Genomic DNA, 19,091 nt, shown 5'->3' with positions numbered 1-19,091 from the left:
TTTCTCAGGACATGCATGCAATTGCCAACAGTTATTGAGTACCTACTATGTGCCTGATGCCAGGGGAGGGGGAAGAGATGCTCAGATCTGCCCTTTAAGGGGTCCCATTCCAGGGAGCAGAGAGGGAGGATGTGCATGGGGAAACCTTCACAGCACAGCACGGTAAGGGCCTACTGGAAGGCTGTGGTTTATGGAGTAGCTGCTGCATACAGGAGTTTATACGCATCGCCCCTCAGTCGTTGCAACCACCCAATGGGTATATCACTTCCCAGTTTTAAGCACAGAACAAATGAACTCACAGCTAGGGAACATCTCGGCCAGAAGTCACTCCCAGGCCTACCATGTCAAGGCCTGTGTTCTTTCTCCCACGGCTTGTATCTTCCATGAAGATGCTTGGGATAGAGATAGCCCGAGTTGAGAGATGGGATTGGAGGCTGGCTTAGTGAGCAGTGTAACAGGAGTGTCATGGGAGGCAGTCGGCGGTGGGCCTTCTTTCCTCTCTCCCAGCTGGCTGCTGCTCTCTCTTCTCTCTTGATAGCTCTCATTCTCCCTTCCCTGCTGAGGCCCAGTTCTGAGAGCTGCTGCTGGGCCCCTGCAGACATCATTTAACCCTGTAGGAAGCCATCCCTGCAAACGGTGCCTGGGGACAGAGTTCAGGAGCAGTGACTCTTAGTTCACTGGAGTCTGTGTTCTGTGCCTGTCTTCCTTGGGGAAGCTCATGCTCAGTTTCAGATAGTTTCAGGACTTAGGAATGAACGTTTGATGGCCCCCGAATGGTCTCCTTAGTGGTGTGTTTGTGAAGATGCCACAGGAAAATGTGCTGGTGTGGAGGTCAGCTGTGTTGGACCTCCCAGCACCGGTGGCCTTGATCCAGGAAGTTCAGGTCCCCAAACCTTCTGCCTTGACACTACCGGGAGAGCTGGGGATGGTGAGAACTGGGCTTTGTGCAGACTTGTGTAGGGAAGAGTCTATTGTTCAAAAAGTTGATGTACAAGTGTATCTGTTGGGCAGCCTGGTTGGCTCAGCAGTTTAGTGCCACCTTCAGCCCAGGACGTGATCCTGGAGAACTGGGATCGAGTCCCATGTCGGGCTCCCTGCATGGAGCCTGCTTCTCCCTCTGCCTGTGTCTCTGCTTCTCTCTCTCTCTGTGTGTCTCTCATGGATAAATAAATAAAATCTTTTAAAAAAAAACAAGTGTATCTGTTGAGGTTCTCTGGTTGGAAGCAACAGAAACCAACTCACCCTCAACCAAAGTAGGGAAGAGGATTTATTGGAGGGCTGCTGGCTGGTTTATAGGATGGAAGAAGAGCTGGAAGTTCAGTTTGAGAAAAGATAGCAACGAGGAAGCCCCAGAGCTCCTCGCCTCTTTGGGGAGCCCTGCCGGGGGATCTGCTCTAGCCACGTCCAGTCTTTGTCATGTTCATCTGCTGTTATGAGACCTAGTTGAGTCCTATCCTGGCAGATGTGGGACATTTTGATGGACAGTCCCATCAGACTATATCTCATAGGAGAAGGGACGGTCCCCCAAATGGATTCCCCTTCTGAATGGGGATTGGTCTTTCCCTGGGACACAAAGGCAGTCAACCACCTCAGTGAGTGGTATCTATGATCGTAAATTCCAAAATAAACATCACGTAGTCTTTTTGTTTTTAAAAACTATATTCAAGTATAAAATACCCATTTTAAGTGTACAGTTCGATGATTTTAGTAAATTTATAGCATTGTGAAACCCTCACCACAGTTTAATTTTAGAACATTTCCGTCAGCTCAGTAAGATCTCTTGTATTCATCTGCAGTCACTCCCTGGCCTAGGCAACCACTGGTCTCCTTTCCATCTCATTAGATTTTTTAAAAAGATTTTATTTATTCATGAGAAACACAGAGAGAGAGGCAGAGACAGGCAGAGGGAGAAGCAGGCTCCATGCAGGGAGCCCGATGTGGGACTTGATCCCGGGACCAGGATCACGCCCTGGGCCGAAGGTAGGCGCTCAACCTCTGAGCCACCCAGGCGTCCCTCCATCTCATTAGATTTGAACATAAGTTCTTGTATGTTCTTGACCAGTATAATTTTTTCTGGGTGTTCTGGGAACTATGCTATACATGAAAGGATTAAAAAAAGAACCCAATGGTGTGGATGTCTCTATCTCTCTGGTCTCAGTTTTCCTCCTTTTCACTTTGTATCTTCTCTTCTCTTGCTGGAACCATGACCTGGGAGAGTTTAGTCCCAGTCTTGACACTGCCATGATTTAGCTCTCACCCTCTCTGAGCCTCAGTCATGGAATCTTCCAGGCCTCAGTTCCTCATCAGTAAAATTAAGAAAAGGATTTGATAAGATGGTAACTAATGTTCTTTCTATCTCTAATCATCAGGAATCATGATCTTTCTTGGTGAAATCTTTTTTGGCAAACAATTACTTTTTGATTTTGTATGCTTTCCTCAATTAGACATCTGGAACAAAACATTACAAAATTATTCTTTAAAATTCACAAATGAAACAGTTCTTTTTCTTTTTTGTTGAGATACAGTTGACATATAACAATTTCAGGTGTATAACAATGATTTGATATTTGTATATATTTCTTTTTTTAAGATTTTATTTATTTATTTATGAGAGACAGAGGAGAGGCAGAGGCACAGGCAGAGAGAGAAGCAGGCTCCCTGTGGGGTGCCCAATGTGGGACTCGATCCCAGGACCCTGGGATCATGCCCTGAGCTGAAGGCAGATGCTCAACCCCTGAGCCACTCAGGCATCCCTGATATTTGTATATATATTTTTCTTTTTTTTAGATTTTATTTATTTATTCATGAGAGAGAGAGAGAGAGAGAGAGAGAGAGAGAGAGAGAGGCAGAGACACAGGCAGAGGGAGAAGCAGGCTCCATGCAGGGAGCCCAATGTGGGACTTGATCCCGGGACTCCAGGAGCATGCCCTGGGCGGAAGGCAGGTGCTGAACCGCTGAGCCATCCAGGGATCCCTATTTGTATATATTTCAAAATGATCAACACAGTAAGTCTAGTTACTATCTATCACCACACACAGTTTAAAGAGTTTTTTTTTTGTGATGAGAACTTTTAAGAGTTAACCTCAGTAACTTTTATATATACAGTTAAATATTATTAACTGTGGTCACCATACTAAATATTACGTCCCCACGATTTATTTATTTTATAACTGGAAGCCTGTATCTTTTAACCCCTTTCTCTCATTTCACATCTCACCCCCCACCTCGCCAAACCTTGCCTCTGTCAACAGCCAATCTGTTCTCTTTATCTATGACCTTTTTTCTTTCTGTTTTTTTTAGAGTCCACATATAAGTGAGATCATACAATAATTATCTTTCTTTGTCTTTCTCTTTCTTTCACTTAGCGTAATGCCCTCGAGGCCCATCCATGTTGCTGCAAATGGAAAGATTCCATTCTTTTTTATGGCTGAGTACTATGCCATTATGTATGTGCCACATCCTCTTTATCAGTTCATCTATTGATGGACACTTGGGCAGCTTCCATGTCATGGCTCTTGTAAATAATGCTGTAGCGAACATAGGGGTGCAAATCTCTTTTCACATACGTGTTTTCATTTTCTTTACGTAAATACCCAGGAGTGGGATCGCTGGATCATGTGGTAGTCCTACTTTTAATTTCGGAGGAACCTTTGTACTGCTTTCTATAGCAGCTGCACCATTCCCATCCATGGTGCACAAGGGTTCCTTTTCCTCCATTTCCTCACCAACTCTTGTTATTTCTGGTCTTTTTGATGCCAGCCATTCTCACAGGTGTGAGGTGATATCTCCTTGTGGTTTTGATTTGCATTTCCCTGATGATGAGTGATGTTGAGCACCTTTTCATGTACCTGTTGTCCATCTGGATGTCTTCTTTGGAGAAATGTCGATTCGGATCCTCTGCCTGTTTTTAAAAATCAGATTGTGTGTGTGTGGTTTTTGTTTGTTTTGTTTTGCTATTGAGTTGTATGAATTATTTATATATCTTAGATATTAACCCCTTATTAGATATATGATTTGCAAATATTTTCTCCCATTCAGTAAGTTGCCTTTTTGTTGATTTTCTTGGCTGTGTATACATCTGAAATTCTTTTAATTAATTTATTAATTTATTAGTTTATTCATTTTTAAATATTTTATTTATTTACTTGAGAGAGAGAGACAGAGAGCAGGAGCAGGGAGAAGGACAGAGGGAGAGGGAGAAGCAGATGTGCCCCGCTGAGTAGGGAGCCTGACTTGGAGCTTGATCCCAGGACTCCTGGATCATGTCCTGAGCCAAAGGTACATGATTGATTAGCTGGCTGAGCCACCCAGGCACCCCTGAAATTATTTTTTAATTAAAAAAAGATTTATTTATTTGAGAGAGAGAGCAGAGGGAGGGGCAGAGGGAGAGGAAGAGAAAATCTCTGGCAGACCCCCTACTGAGTGCGGAGCCCTGATGCAGGACTCAACCTCACAACCTCGAGATCATGACCTGAGACAAAGTCAAGAGTTGAATGCTCAACTGACTGAGCCACACAGGCGCCCCCATCTGAAATTCTTCATGCTTAAAACTGCTGAGAGGTTTGTGGCATCCTGTGTGTGTGTATGTGTGTGTGTGTGTGTACACAAAGGAAATTAATCGGGAAACTTTTCTTCTCCTCTATGCTCTGGCTTATTTGGGCATTTGTGAGCTGGACGCTATGCTAGGCGAGGGAGGTAGAATCCTGCAAAAGATAAAGTCAGACTTGCAGTCAGACTGCAAGCTCCATTGGGCTGAGCCAGCGTGAGCTTCTGGCATGGTAAGTGCCAGGAGACAGGAAGTTTGGTGCAGAAGTGGGGAGGGGCTGGGTCACAGAGCGGGGCCTCTGAAATGCCACCGTGAGAAGTTTGCTGTGAGAAGGTGCTTGGCAGCTGGCTTAGCCAACTGACAGTTAAAAAGCACCCATTTCAGGTTTTGGGGGAGGAACCATTCCAGCAAGTTTGAAGGCAGAGATCTGGGTGGTTGACATGTTTTGCGTGTTCAAGCAGACCTCTTATCTCCTGGCTCTGCCTGTTTGTACACATGGCTTAACCGTGGCTTCGCCTTTTGCAGCAGCGCTAGATGCAGCCAACGTGTGGAGGCTGGCTTTTGGCGCAGCAGGCAGCTGGAAGGTGGTAGTTTTCTGACGGGGAGATGTTCTTAAGTTTTGTAATTTATGGTGTCTTTAAATATGGGATTTTGTTTACTGTTGCCCTAATTATACCTTTGATATATTTTATTTAGCTTGGTATTTTAATTTTGTGCTCATGCCCACAGGTAGTTTCCCAAAGGGTACCATTATAAAAAAAAAAAAAACCTTAGGTAATGTTTTATCATTTCTGCAGTTTCCCAAAGCCAAGGAAATGGGTTTCGGGGACGCAGACTTTCTCGTGGGCTTTTGTGAATATATTTTTTAAGATTTTTATTTATTTATTCATTCATTCATGAGAGAGAGAGAGAGAGAGAGGGGCAGAGACACAGGCAGAGGGAGAAGCAGGCTCCATGCAGGGAGCCCGACGCAGGACTCGATTCCGGGACTCCAGGACCACGCCCTGGGCCAAAGGCAGGTGCCAAACTGCTGAGCCACCCAGGGATCCCCTCTTGTGAATATATTGACTGTGTTTATGAAATGTGAGTTCTTGATTACCTGTCTGCCACGTATTATCCTAAATTAGCTCTGTCCAGTGAAAGTATAATACCAGGCCGCATATGTAATTTTAAATGTCCTAGTAGCCACATCCATAAGATAAAAAGAAACAAGCAAAATTAGTTTTAATGATATATTTATTTAACCTAGCATGTCTAAAATAATTTCAATGTGCAATCAATCGAAATATATGAGATATTTTACATTCTTTTTCTCCCAATAAGTCTTTGGCACCTGCTTTGTATTTTATGGCACATCTCAATTCAGACTGTCGACATTTCAGGTACTCAAGAGCCAAACATGGCAGGTGATACTGTAGTGGATAGCCAAAATCCAGAACCTTTCAAAGGCTTACAGACAACAATGGACTTAGCCTTTCAAGGGGATAGGAGAGACACAGCCTCATGGTTTATGAGCTCTTAAGAATACCATACATAGTTTTCCTCCTCTTAGAGCAACTTGATATATAAAAATTCATCTTGACAGGAAAGGTAAAGCAGGAAGTGATTATTCATGTTACAAAAGCATTAACCACAGGATTCTTTAAATAGCAAGCTCCCTTAGTGCACTGAAGAATCTGACTCAATTTGCAAAAATGTGATTGACACTTGGCATTTTGGTACCATCTTGATTGGGCAGAGAACTACCTGCCATTAGACAATGCAAGCTGAGCAGCTGGTTTAATCACGGCTTTTAATGAGCACCTACTACATGTCATGTATGCTCATAGGAGAGAGAGAGAATAGAACTAAGAGCTAAGGGTTATCTGCACCCAGAAGGCATTAGAGGCTCACTGGGACCATGAGACACATGTGCAGCCACCACCACATGGAATTGCCTTGAGGCCCAGGGCCCAGGGAAGACTGGGGGCTGGAGGAGCCAGGAAGGTGATATGAGGCAGAGCCCAGCTGGCACCAGAAGGCAGACAGGGCGTATATGATGACCTAGTGTCTAAGAGATAAAACAAGTGTAAATCTGGAAAGACCAGGTCAATAGGATATTGGAAAGACTCAAAAATTATGTAGTTATGCTTTATTTATCCCTGAGCCCCCACTTCTTAATCCTCAGCCTTACTTACAGTAAGCGTCAATTAAGGTGTGTTCTCAGGCCCATCAAAAGAGGGAGGCTGAAGCAAAACCAGGGTGCGTTTCTCATCAGTTTGTGGCAGCAGACAGCAGCTGTTAACTTCTCAAAAACCATATTAAAGCAGATTCCTCTGTACTTTTCCAGCTTCATTTTTGGTAAGGCCCACTTAGAGAACAGAGAAAGTGAGACTTGCTCTTTAGGAAAGAAGCAGCAAGGCTGTGTTCTGGAAGTTAATGGGGTTCTGAGCTCTCCAAAGTACACAGGATTCAAGTTCAGTGTCTAATTGGACTTTTGACTAGATTCCTCCTTTGTAGCCTTCTTGTGCTCCCTCTCCCCCAGACAGGTCTCATGTGCTGCTTTGCCTCTGATGCCACTCACCCATGATTTCCTGTTCCCATCAGACAGACTGTGAGCTTTTATTTCCAGGTGCTAATGGGATCAGCCTTGGGGAGCCTAGGTCAGTGTCCCAAACCTTTCTTGATTAAAAAAATACCTATTTTTACAAAAGTAATTGAGTATTTCCATGTATATATTTAGGTATAGATTATGTGCATATATTACTGTAGTAGTTGACTGAGAAAACCCAAAAGAAGCTTCTAAACATTTGTTATTAGGTTTAGTGGATACTCCAGTCCACTAAGTGTCCTCACACTTTAGGAACATATAAGATTGAGTATTATATGACTTCAGACATTGGTAGAAAGTGAAGGCATTTGTCTTCATGGCTCAGGTGCATTCTTTTAAATATCTTGCAATCCCAGTAGTTCAATTAGGTTATATACACCTATATCAGTGGTGGAAAACACCCTGTATTATAAATTGTCTTGATAATTTAGGTTTTGGTCATCTTTCTGGAAGACCTGGTTGGCCTGTCCTTGTGTTCCCCTCCCAATGTAGCTGGCCAAGAGCTCACACCAGAAGCTGTAAGTGGTAGCTCCGCCATTTCCATGTTTCCTTGGTCACATGTTGAGTATTGTCTACAACCCCTACTTTTTTTTTTTTCAACCCTACTTTTTTTTTCTTAAAGATTTTATTTATTTATTCACGAGAGACAGAGAGAGAGAGAGAGAGAGAGAGAGAGAGAGAGAGAGAGAGGCAGAGACACAGGCAGAGGGAGAAGCAGGCTCCATGCAGGGAGCCCGTTTGTGGGACTCGATCCTGGGTCTCCAGGATCATGCCCTGGGCTGAAGGTGGCACTAAACCGCTGAGCCACCCAGGCTGCCCCAACAACCCCTACTTTCTTAACACAAATCTTTTCAAGCCTTTCATCCATTTAGTGAGGGGTAATAGCCACAAAGAGGCTCTATCAGGAGGCATTACAGAGCTGAAAGCTGGCTCTGGCTCTAGCCACCATTCTTGTCGAGGAGCACCACTGTCCCTCAGGCTGCTTCCTGTCCTCAGAGCAACCTTGATTGCCGGACCTAGAGGCTGGGTGAAGGAACCAGTGTCATTTTGCAAATAGAATATTAGGGAAGTTGAATTTTTATCTTTTTAAAATTAAAATAAAATGAATTGACGTTCTAGTTTTTTTTTCATGATATCAACTAATCCCTGAAGTGAGTCCATCACACTTTGGAGAGTGCTGGCTCAGAAAATGATCTTAACTGCTTTGCTGAGCTTCAGGTTCTTTTTTTTTTTCTGTTTTATTTTTTTTAATTTTTTTTTAAAATTTATTTATTTATGATAGTCACAGAGAGAGAGAGAGAGAGGCAGAGACACAGGCAGAGGGAAAAGCAGGCTCCATGCACTGGGAGCCCGATATGGGATTCGATCCCGGGTCTCCAGGATCGCACCCTGGGCCAAAGGCAGGCACCAAACCGCTGCGCCACTCAGGGATCCCTCAGGTTCTTTAATTGGGAAGAAGAACATCATAATATTGTGAGGATTAAATGAGATAATGCAGGAAAATGTCAGGCACAGGAACAATGTTTTTTTTTCCCATTCATGTATTTATTCCACAATCAAAATAAATCATAATTTAAGCCATAACATTGGGATCCCTGGGTGGCGCAGCGGTTTGGCGCCTGCCTTTGGCCCAGGGCGCGATTCTGGAGACCCCGGATCGAATCCCACGTTGGGCTCCCGGTGCATGGAGCCTGCTTCTCCCTCTGCCTATGTCTCTGCCTCTTTCTCTCTCTCTCTGTGTGACTATCATAAAATAAATAAAAATTAAAAAAAATTAAAGCCATAACATTTTGAAAAGGTAAAGGAGACTTTGTGTCACAGTTGCATTAATAAAACACACTGGCCTAAAGTGCAACACTAAACACGTGTTTTCTGTTCCCGAGGTGGAATAAATACGTAACAATTATACATAAAATTTCACTAAAGATCAGAGATGAGGCAAATAACCCTTGGAAAGAAACTCTCCAATGAATAGAGGCGGATTGCACATAATTTTCCAATAGCAGAGCTTCAATTAGATCCCTGTCTAGATCATTTAAAGAAAGTTATTTTTTAATGGACCTGGTTTTGATCATCATGATGGCTCATTTTAACTGCTGGGGAGCAGAACATAATACAAGAAGATAGGAGTGTTTCTGCCTTTGTACTCATCAGGAATCACGAAAAATCTGAAGAGGCCACTTGGTTTCTGTTCTTATGCGCCTTCTTTTTGTTTATAAGTGATGAGAAGGGGGTGGGGGCAGCCCGGTGGCTCAGTGGTTTAGCACTGCCTTCAGCCCAGGGCCTGATCCTGGAGTCCTGGGATCGAGTCAGGCTCCCTGCATGGAGCCTGCTTCTCTCTCTGCCTCTCTCTCTCTCTCTCTCTCTCTCTCTCTCTCTGTCTCTATAAATGAATAAATAAAATATTTTTTAAAAAATAAGTAAGTGATGAGAAGGGTTTACAACTCAACTTCATCCTGGGCACATTCATGACAGCAGTCAGCCAGCTAATTTTGAAATGAAGAAATGATTCAGGCAAGGAAATTTCACTTTGGGTTGCTTATGAACTGTCTGTGTTAGCTGACTTGAACGGATGGGGTGAGCATGCCAGTCTGGATGGCCAGATGATCCTGAAGCACTTTGGGAATTCATCTCTAATGAATATGCAAACCCATTTGACACGGAGCCCACTTACCTACCAATCTCTTTTCTGGAAACCTACCCCAGTGGACTGAAATTTCAAAAGTCATTTTATGGTTTTTTTTTTGGTCTCCTACTAAAGAAATCTTCGCCAAACCCAAGATTACTAAGGTTCTATCCTGTGCTTTCTTCTGAAAATTTTATAGTTTTAGCTCTTAGGTCTGTGATCCATTTTTAGTTCATTTTTGTATGTGTGCTTCCTGTAGAGTTCATTTAAAATGTTTCCTATTCCATTTCTGTAATCCCCAAATTGCTAATTCACCACTTGAGGTTTCACCTAATTTTTGCTACCTTTGTATTGATTCATTTGCCATTCATTCATTCATATTGACCTGGGAATATAGAGGGAAAAGGACAGGAAGTTTATTGGTTGAAGTGGGTGTGAAGCGAGACCAAGGTGTAGATGAATTGTGTAATCCATATATGGATAAATTAACGTGCTTGCTCAGGATCGCTTAGCTCTGCTTACTTGCATCTGTACTTTGTCAACAAGGAGACCCATATGTGTCATCTGTTGCCTCCACCTATGATCACGTATAAAAAAATCACCCCAGATTGGGAGAACACTTTAAAATGGTATTGCTGCCTGAGGGACGCCTGGGTGGCTCTGTCAGTTAAGTGTCTGCCTTTGGCTCAGGTCCTGATCCCAGGGTTCTGGGATCAAGCCCTCCATGTAGGGAGTCTTCTGGAGATTCCCTCTCCCTCTGCCCCTCCCCGCTGTTTGTGCACTCAACTTTCTCTCTCTCTCTCAAATAAAGTCTTAAGAAAAAAAAAGGGGATGTTGCTGCCCAAGAAGCCCTCTGTTGAGAAGGCAGTTGTGCCCACAGATGTAAGCAGCCTGAGACATCGCTTTGGCCAGCAGGGCCCTCAGTGTCAGCTGTCTTTACGCATGTTGTGGCTGAGAGGGGCATCAGTCTGTGGAGCGGGAGTTATTATCACCCACATTTTGCATGCCTGAGGCCCAGGGAAGTTAACATCGCACAGTTCGTCTGGGCAAGGGTGGGGACACTGACGTACCCAACTTGTGTCTGTTACTTGCCTTCTCTGTGCTTGGGGAAATGACGCTGCCCTCCCTCTGGGAGTGCAGATGTTGTTGGCCTGCTGTCACTGTGTGATTTCCCCTCCAAAGCTCCTGCTGGCCCGAGGTCTGTGGGCCACTCGGCCTGACCACGGACTTGTGCTTTGTGGTTTCTGTGCAACAGGCCTCAGGTTAACCAAATCAGGTTGCTGTGTGGGGGCCCTGTTATTTGAGGTATTGGTAGAGGGGACCTTCCTTTAATATGATGGCTACTCTTCCAGGGCTGCTGGGCCTCAGACTTCTGCAACATTCGATCTAAAGTGCTCTTGTTTCTGTCCCTCTTCCTTCCAGTGGAGGCCATAGTGGAGTTTGACTACCAGGCCCAGCACGACGATGAGCTGACTATCAGCGTGGGTGAGATCATCACCAACATCAGGAAGGAGGATGGAGGCTGGTGGGAGGGACAGATCAACGGCAGAAGAGGTTTGTTCCCTGACAACTTTGTAAGAGTGAGTACAACGTGAAACCCTTTTCCTGTCACCCATGTGGGTTCTCCTGACCAAAGCTGTGGGGGCACTTGAGGAATTTCCTGGGCTCTCTTAGGGGATGTGTTGATGGTTTGACCTCTTGTGTACTGTCAAGAAGAGCACATAGAGCCTTGTGCTAGATATCTAGAGACCCATTTTGAACTCACTTTCTTAAGGCCCAGAATGTTCTGTTTTTAAACTGTGTCACTGGGGGCATCAGGGTGGCTCAGTGGTTGAGCATCTGCCTTTGACTCAGGTTGTGATCCTGGGGTCCTGGGATCGAGTCCCACATTGGGCTCCCCGCAAGGAGCCTGCTTCCCCCTCTGCCTAAGTCTCTGCCTCTCTCTGTGTCTCTCATGAATAAATAAATAAAATCTAAAAAAAATAAACTAAGTCACTTAGAAAATGCTGAAAAAATATATTTATATTTTATTTATTTATATTTTATTAAATTATTAAATGATGTTTGTTTATGTACTTGTTCACTGGCTTTGATGTTTTAAAAGAACTTTATTCTTTTCCATTCCATTCAGAATGAGGTGAAAGTAGTTTTGACTATTTCAGTCAAGTAGCCATCAAACTAAATGTAGAATTCTGATTATGCTACGTTTTCAACCTTTGTATTGATACCGCTTTTTTGATAGGAACTGTATTATTTTCTTTTCCCCTTTATGGCCATGAAGCATTGAATAAAATCTACTTTTTCAGTAAAGTTTTGAATATTATGCCCTTTGCAGAAGTCATCTAGGGGTTTAATTACAAAAATGTAGCTCATTCATGTTAAGAAATAACATACTGCACAGTTGTACATAATAGTTGGAATGGGGTGAAAAAAAGGGCGGGCCACCTTGAGGCTATTCACTGTGGGAAATGCCAAGTAGATCTACACATTTTTTGTACCATAAACTTCCTATCTAATGCTGGGGAGGACTGGATTGTTCTCAGTAGGAAGGGCTGTGTGCAGAAGTCCCCAGGGCCTCTACTGTCATCTCAGCGGGTAGCGGACCATGCCGCAGACGTGCGGCTGTGGGGAGCAGGTGGTGCCAGCAATGCTGCGCCGAGAAAAGCAGGTGCCCTGGTCAGAGAGCCTTGAGGGCTATGTGGGAGGGTTTTGTGAAAAGAGATTGATGATGAAAAACAGTATCCAGCCCCTGGGTCCTCTACCTGTACCCTGCCCCCCAGTCTAGAACAGAGAGGATCTCGGCTCAGTCTTTCCTCAGGATCCTGCTAACATTTCTTTTGTTCAATTGTTTTTGTTGTGCTGAAGGCGGGGGGAAGTTTTGTGGGTAACATGCTGACAAACTTGCTTTCTGTAAGGAGTTGTGGGAGTACAGACTTTTTTTTTCTCGGACTACAGTTGAACCTAGCAGCTCTCTCTCCTTTTAAGAGTAGGAATGCATTATATCTGGGCTACCACAGACTGACTCTACTGTATTGATGTGTAAATGGGGGTGAAATATTTGGCCCTTCCAAACAAAACTCCCAGTCTGAGGACAAGGACCGTCCTTGAAATTGACCCAATTGTGGTGTGGAAGGAGGATCTTTCCAGAAAAAAGGGGCAAAGTTTTGTGTGAAGATGGAGGAGAAAGGAATGAGAGAGGAGGACCATGGGAAAGAGAAAGGAAGATCTGGGAAAGAGAGAAGAGGACCCTTGGAAGGAGGTGAGGACTGTGGGAAAGAGAGAGGAGGATTCTGGGAAGGAGGTGAAGACTGTAGAAAGGGAAAGGAAGACTCTGGGAAGGAAGGGAGGACATCCCTGGGAAGAAGTGACAACGGTGTTGGCACCAGTTTTGAGGGGAGGCCAATTTTGAAAGCCTTATTTTGATGTCCTATAGGCTCAGTGCCCCTCATCCCAAACCACAAATCCATAGACTCCGAGAACTTCTGAGTTGGACTTTGCTCAGGGCTTAAGGCTGGGCAGCCACATAAGCATTTGTGGGGGCTGGGGGCACCAGGATGGGGAGGCAGAGAGGGGCAAGAGCCTATCCTCCTTGCTCAGGGAGCGCTGGGGAGCAGGAGCTCCTCACTGAACCTGGGGCTGCAGGGGCATTTCTCCACCCTTCTCCACCTGCTGGGCTGGGGCCACCCCAGCAGGCTCCTGCCCTCTGCCTTCATGGGCTTTGGCTCAAGGGAAGTGCTGGCGGGAGATGGCAGTGGGGAGGGAGGGAGGCCAGCCAGCCAGGTGGGGGATTATCCTACTGGCTGGGGCCTCCTCGGATTGTCTGCCAGCCGGTGGCTGCTCCTAAGTCCCCTGCCTCCATACTCCTTTGTCTCCATCCCCTGTTTCTAGCCCCACCTCCTGCCTCTGCCGTAACTCACCCACTTTGTCCCGCCTCAGATTACCTAATTCGGGTGTGCCATCTGTTTGCTTTTTGGAGCCCAACTACCTCATCTGGCCACTCTGAGGATTAGAGGAGGCAGGACTCAGCACGTGGCTGGCCACCTACAGCGTGTGCCACTGTCCCATGTCACCCTGGCCCGAGGGCCTAATCACTTGTCCTCTCACCTCGGCTAGAGCGCTTCCAGTGTGGAAAGTCACACTCTCAGGAGGTGCTTGTTCCAATGGAGCCAGAAAGGATGTGGCAGGAACGGTTGGGGCTGCACCACTTGTGGCTGTCACATTTGGCAGAAAAAGGAACTTCTATTCTTTCAGATGGCTGAGTCTATTTTCAAGTCTTCACCCACTGGGAATGTTTTAGGCCTATTATTGAAAATCTAGTAGGTGGATGCAGTGGAGTTTAACAATAACGTGAACTGCCGTAGAGGGTTCTAGAAGCTGAAAATACATCTTTAGGTAATAACAATCATATTGGCATAAGTTTGTAGTTTTGAGAGTGGGTTCACATATGCTTTATTTAGCCTAAGAATAATTTGTCCCTGGATTGAATTGGGTAGTCTTGTGGAATCCCATTGTTTATTTGTGTGCTTCTGTGCCAGTCTTAGCACCGTCAGAGAGCTTACCTTAAGCATTTTCTTGATTCATTTATCAGATTCATCGGTGTCCCTATGGAGCATGGTGCCCCAACACGTTGGGATTCAGTATGCACCCTCAACTCTGTATTGTCACAGTTTCTCGAAAGAAAAATACCAGCCATTCCAATCACCCCCTTGTTAGGAAGGTGCCTGGGCTTTGCCAGCTCTTGAGCTGAGATTTGTTGGCAGGCAAAAATGTACCCAAGTCGGGTACAGTCATGGCCTTTTGGGTTTATCCTCCTTTTTCTTTTCTTGACTTAGTTCTTATTTATTTACTGTACACGTGGAAGAAGAATCCTTTAAAATACCCCTTTCCTTTCTTTCCTCTACCTCCTTTTTTTACCTCCTTTTTTAGAATCCATTTCTCTCTCTCTTGCTCTCTCCTTTTTAAAAAATTTATTCACTTCTAGGTGAAATTTACATAGAGCAAAATGCTGAAGTCAGAACTGTATGTCTTGATGATTCTCTTTATATAAGTATGCACCTCTGTAACTGTCATCCAGATCAATCCTATTTCTCTCCCACCAGTAGGTACCATCATGCCTTTTCCCAGTCATACCCTTTCCCATAGGTAATCTATCATTATAGATGAGGCTTGCTTGTATTTGAATTTCATATAAATGGAATCATAAGGTATGTGTTCTTTTATGTATGGCTCCTTTTGCACAATAAAAATGTTATTACATATGTCAGTACTTTGTTCTTGCTGTATAGTATCCCATTTTATGAATATGCCAGAATTTGTTTATCTGTTCTCCTGTTGACAGACATTCGGGTTATTTCCAGTTTGGATGTTTTATGAATAAACGCTCTGAACATTCTTGTGTAAGTCTTCTTATAGACCTAGGCCTTGTTTCTCTTCTGTATTTACTCGTGGGAGTGGCATTGCTGCTTACTCACTTTCAGATGTATATACTTTTTTTCCGTTTCAAGCTGTGGCCTCTTTGGATGGGTAGGTGGTATCATGCTTGTGCTGGAGGCTTCTTTGTGCCACACTAGCCAGCTGAGCTAATCACCCTGAATCTGGTTATCTTCTTGTAACTGCCCTATTAGTATGACTGCTGAGGAGTCCCAAGGCCCAGAAGTCACTCTCCCAGAGACTATTTGATTGTTGGACCCAAGAAGTATCAAAGACTAATTCTTAAGTTGTTAAAAACATGCAAATAGAGAAAGTTCTACTGTGTCAAAGTTTACAGGACTCATTTAATGAAAGAACTAGCAGAATCACAAAACGGATTCAGTGAGGATATGGAGAACAAATGAAAAAGTCAGCAGAGAAAGGAATGTTCAAATAAGATTGCTAAGTTACGTTCAAAACAGGTTTGTGTTTTAGAGAACAATACAGTCTTAACCTCTGGGGCTATCATCTCTACCAGAAAAGGAAAAAAGAAAGGAGCACACCTTATCATTTTTCTATATGTTATCCCCTGACTTTTATAGGACTGTAAAATGTCCTAATAAAGTATTAGTTAAGTTACATTTCCAGAGAGAATCAGATGATCCTGCTGGGGGTGGGGCTTATAGAAAATATATCAGCATGACATTAAAAGATCACACCATCATCCTTTGTCGCCTAATTTTTAAGTTTTGGATGTTAAAATGGACAATAGACCACAATAGACCATAATTTGGGGTGCGATAGTAGGAGGTACTAAGATGAAATCCTCAAAGTCATTTATTAAAAAAAAAAACAAACAAACCCAAACAGCTGCCCTTCTGGGATCCGAAACTGCCACATAGAACAGAAACATAGCCACCTATTAAAGGCAGGTATGGGCTTTTTCATAGAAGTCCATCTTCCCCATGTTGGATTTAATTACCAGGGTCTTTCTTTCAGAACGTTAGCCCCAGATCCAGACAGTAGGGTATTTTAGTCCAGCAAAGGATTTCTAAGCCGCATTTTTTCTGGGTTCTCCTGACATGTATCCACAGATACACATTTTTTAATGGCCAGCCAGAGGAATTTGAAAAAGAAAAAACCTTGAAACTTTAGCTTGGGCCCATGGGCATGTAGCTGACTGCTTTGGGAGGGGACCTTTGGTGAAGCACAGCAGGACCCAGGCCCTCAACATTTTGTTGTACACAAATAGACATGTGGAAAGCAGGAAGCTGCGGTAGGGGTTAAAAGAATATGCTTGTTGGTTTTGAAATTGATCTGACACTGTCTGTGAGGAAGTGAGCCATTCTCTCTGCCTATTTGTACATGTGTTAGGGAAATGTACACTTTGCACGCTGCAGGCCCATCGCAGAAGGCTGAGGTGTGTTTACTTGCAGCTTGCATGTTTAATGCTGAGTATAACAATTTTCAGCTTGGTTTCCCATTGCCTAAGTCTTCATTTGCTAGGCATTTGAGATCTCTCTTTGGCATATCCAGAGCCTGTTTTATATTTGTGTAAAGTGGTTGAAGAATACCATTGTTTTGTACTCAGTGAGGTGAAAGGTCAGGATTTTGCATATTTGTACCATTCTGAGAGAACAGTCACTTTGCTGAGGATTTTTTTTTTTTGGCATTAGTGCTGATTTTAATTGTGGCACAATATAGAAGTACAAGGTTTTACTAGCTTGAGCTGATAGAAGTTTTAAAACATGCCCTATTACGCTATCAGGTAGCCTCATAATAGAAATGTATCTCAGGCTGCCAAGGCTATATAAAAGGTACAGGACAGGATGGAGATTATTTCTTGCTTTTTTTGGTGGGGTGAAAGAAATAACTGCTAACCCAGCATCATGATGTGCTTATTTGGAAAAAATAAATGTTAGCATTTTAGTGATAGTTTCATCTTCCATTTCTTTTAGTTGGGTGTGAAATAAAAGGAAACTTGCTTTCTCAAGTTTGACATTTTCTTGTTAATACACCTTTTGTGTCAGTAGGTGGCCATCCATTAAGCCCACGGGAGTCCTCCTGGGTATTTCTGAATTGTGGTGTGAACACGTGTTTGAGCCCCAGCAGCTTGTCTTCTTACAGCATTTAGTTGTTGTTTTCTTTCTTATTAGACAAAATATTAGCAATGTACCCTTTCCATCTTCCCTGCCATCAAACCCATTAAGATCCCAAATCCTCATCAAATGTCCAGTTTGAAAAGTAGGGGGATGGTAGTTAAGAAAAAAAAGTTCTTATGCAAACTATCCTTTCTGTAAGCCTAGGCCTGTGTTGGAACTTTCCCAGGACTCTAAATTTCTACTTCAAGTTACTGGACTTTAAGTTCTATCTGCATGAGAGGAACACACCACTGAAAGGAGGTACATATATGTTCACCCTTTTCCTATGATAGTCTTCGCCCTCAGATTTTAGTTCTGTCACAGAAGAAAATTTGAGTTCTGTCCCCTGTGTCCTTTTCAAATCTGGACAAAGAGCACAGTCCTCTCACCAGAGCTGTCTGTGCTTCTCAGGTCTGCTTACGTGCGCTGTGTGCTCAAGGGGTAGTGGGGGTCCGGGGACTTGGCTGGATAACCAGGACACTTTCCCCTGTTCCTCTGCCTGTGCTGGTAGCTTGCCCCCCCCCATTCCCCTTGAGCCCCACACTCTCCAGAACAGATGACCTGACACATTGGGGCTCCTTGTTCACACTGCTTGTCTAATGCCTTGATTATTCAAACTTTGTTGGCTCTCTTAATTTCATTAAATAATATGGGAACACATCCATCGCTCTCGAAATAAATACTCCTGCATCATTTCTTCTAATGTTGCCAAGCTCATTTGTTTCTGAGTCACACCAGTCTTTCCATTTTCAATAGCAGAATGTGGCCCCCTCATTACTGTCAGAGGTTACGTTAAGCATCGAGTGGATCCTTGTCCACTGGTTTCGCAGTACTTGTGACTTTAGGCCTCAGTTCGGGTAGCTTTCACCTTGTAGGCACCTTAATTCTCAACTGACAAGGTGGATGAGATCATGGAAGCTGTTGATAGAACAGGTCTGTGAGTAAGTCAGAGGTCATTATGTATTTCTTGACTGTCAGAGCTGTGCCGTGTATACCAGTAAGTCAGAGACGTAGTCTCTGGGGGATTAATGGCAACAGAAGTGTGCTGGATAAACAAGAGAAAGACATTCTCTCTGGAAATACAGACTTATAACGGAAGGTGACAGGTGTGTGGGGGGGGGTGGGGGGGCTTCACTTACAGACTCATGTGGATCTGATTGTCCTGCTACAGAGGAGAGAACCCTTGCAATGGGACGTACTTCGAAGAGGTAGAGTGGCGAGTCAGTTCAGTGCAACACTGAATCAAGTTTCCTGTATTAAGGGAACACATGTCGGTTTTATGGACCTGGTGACCGTGTAGTTTGAACTGCTTTCTGGCCCATGGGCCCTGTCAAGGAGACTGCCACTCCTGCCACACTCTCTGCTTGAAGACCCCGTGTCCCAGGGAATTGTCAAAGACAGGGTTTCTATTCCTTATTCTGGTCTGGGCAGGTAAGATGTGGTTCCTTCCTCGTCATTCCTTCTGCTGTTCCTGGGCAGAGGCACTTGTTCATCATAGCCGGAGGAGGCGGATGATGTGACGCTGCTCCTCGGGAAGAAGGAGCAGAGGGTGTTGTGTTTGGGGGGCACCGTGCCCACCCCTCGCGCTGGGCTGTCTCTGCTGCTCGGGTGGATGCTGTTGGCTGTGAGTGCCCCTTGGTGCGATGGGCTATTCTTTATTTTAAAAAGAATCACAATTTTTTTTTTTAAGAATCACAAATGTACTCACCATCAGCAAATGGTATAGAGTAGATATTTCCAAGTTACTGTTATATATTCAGAGACCCCAGAGTGGATCTC

The 19,091-nt window shown here is 44.1% G+C and overlaps 1 protein-coding gene across 3 annotated transcripts in view; it reads left to right on the top strand.

Moving 5' to 3' along the window:
* The window catches only part of SH3KBP1 (SH3 domain containing kinase binding protein 1), a 336,529-nt gene that overhangs the window by 42,523 nt on the left and 274,915 nt on the right, over positions 1–19,091 (top strand). For 2 of the 3 annotated variants that reach the window (XM_055337567.1, XM_055337564.1), the window contains exon 2: positions 11,185–11,342. In XM_055337567.1, the coding sequence (XP_055193542.1) occupies positions 11,185–11,342 (158 nt within the window). The remainder of the gene's footprint in view (positions 1–11,184; positions 11,343–19,091) is intronic. The other variant, XM_055337566.1, reaches the window with a different exon arrangement.

This window comes from Nyctereutes procyonoides, unplaced genomic scaffold (genome assembly GCF_905146905.1).
Source record: "Nyctereutes procyonoides isolate TBG_1078 unplaced genomic scaffold, NYPRO_anot_genome, whole genome shotgun sequence".
Lineage (NCBI taxonomy): Eukaryota > Metazoa > Chordata > Mammalia > Carnivora > Canidae > Nyctereutes > Nyctereutes procyonoides.
This window is presented reverse-complemented; position numbering and strand designations above follow the sequence as displayed.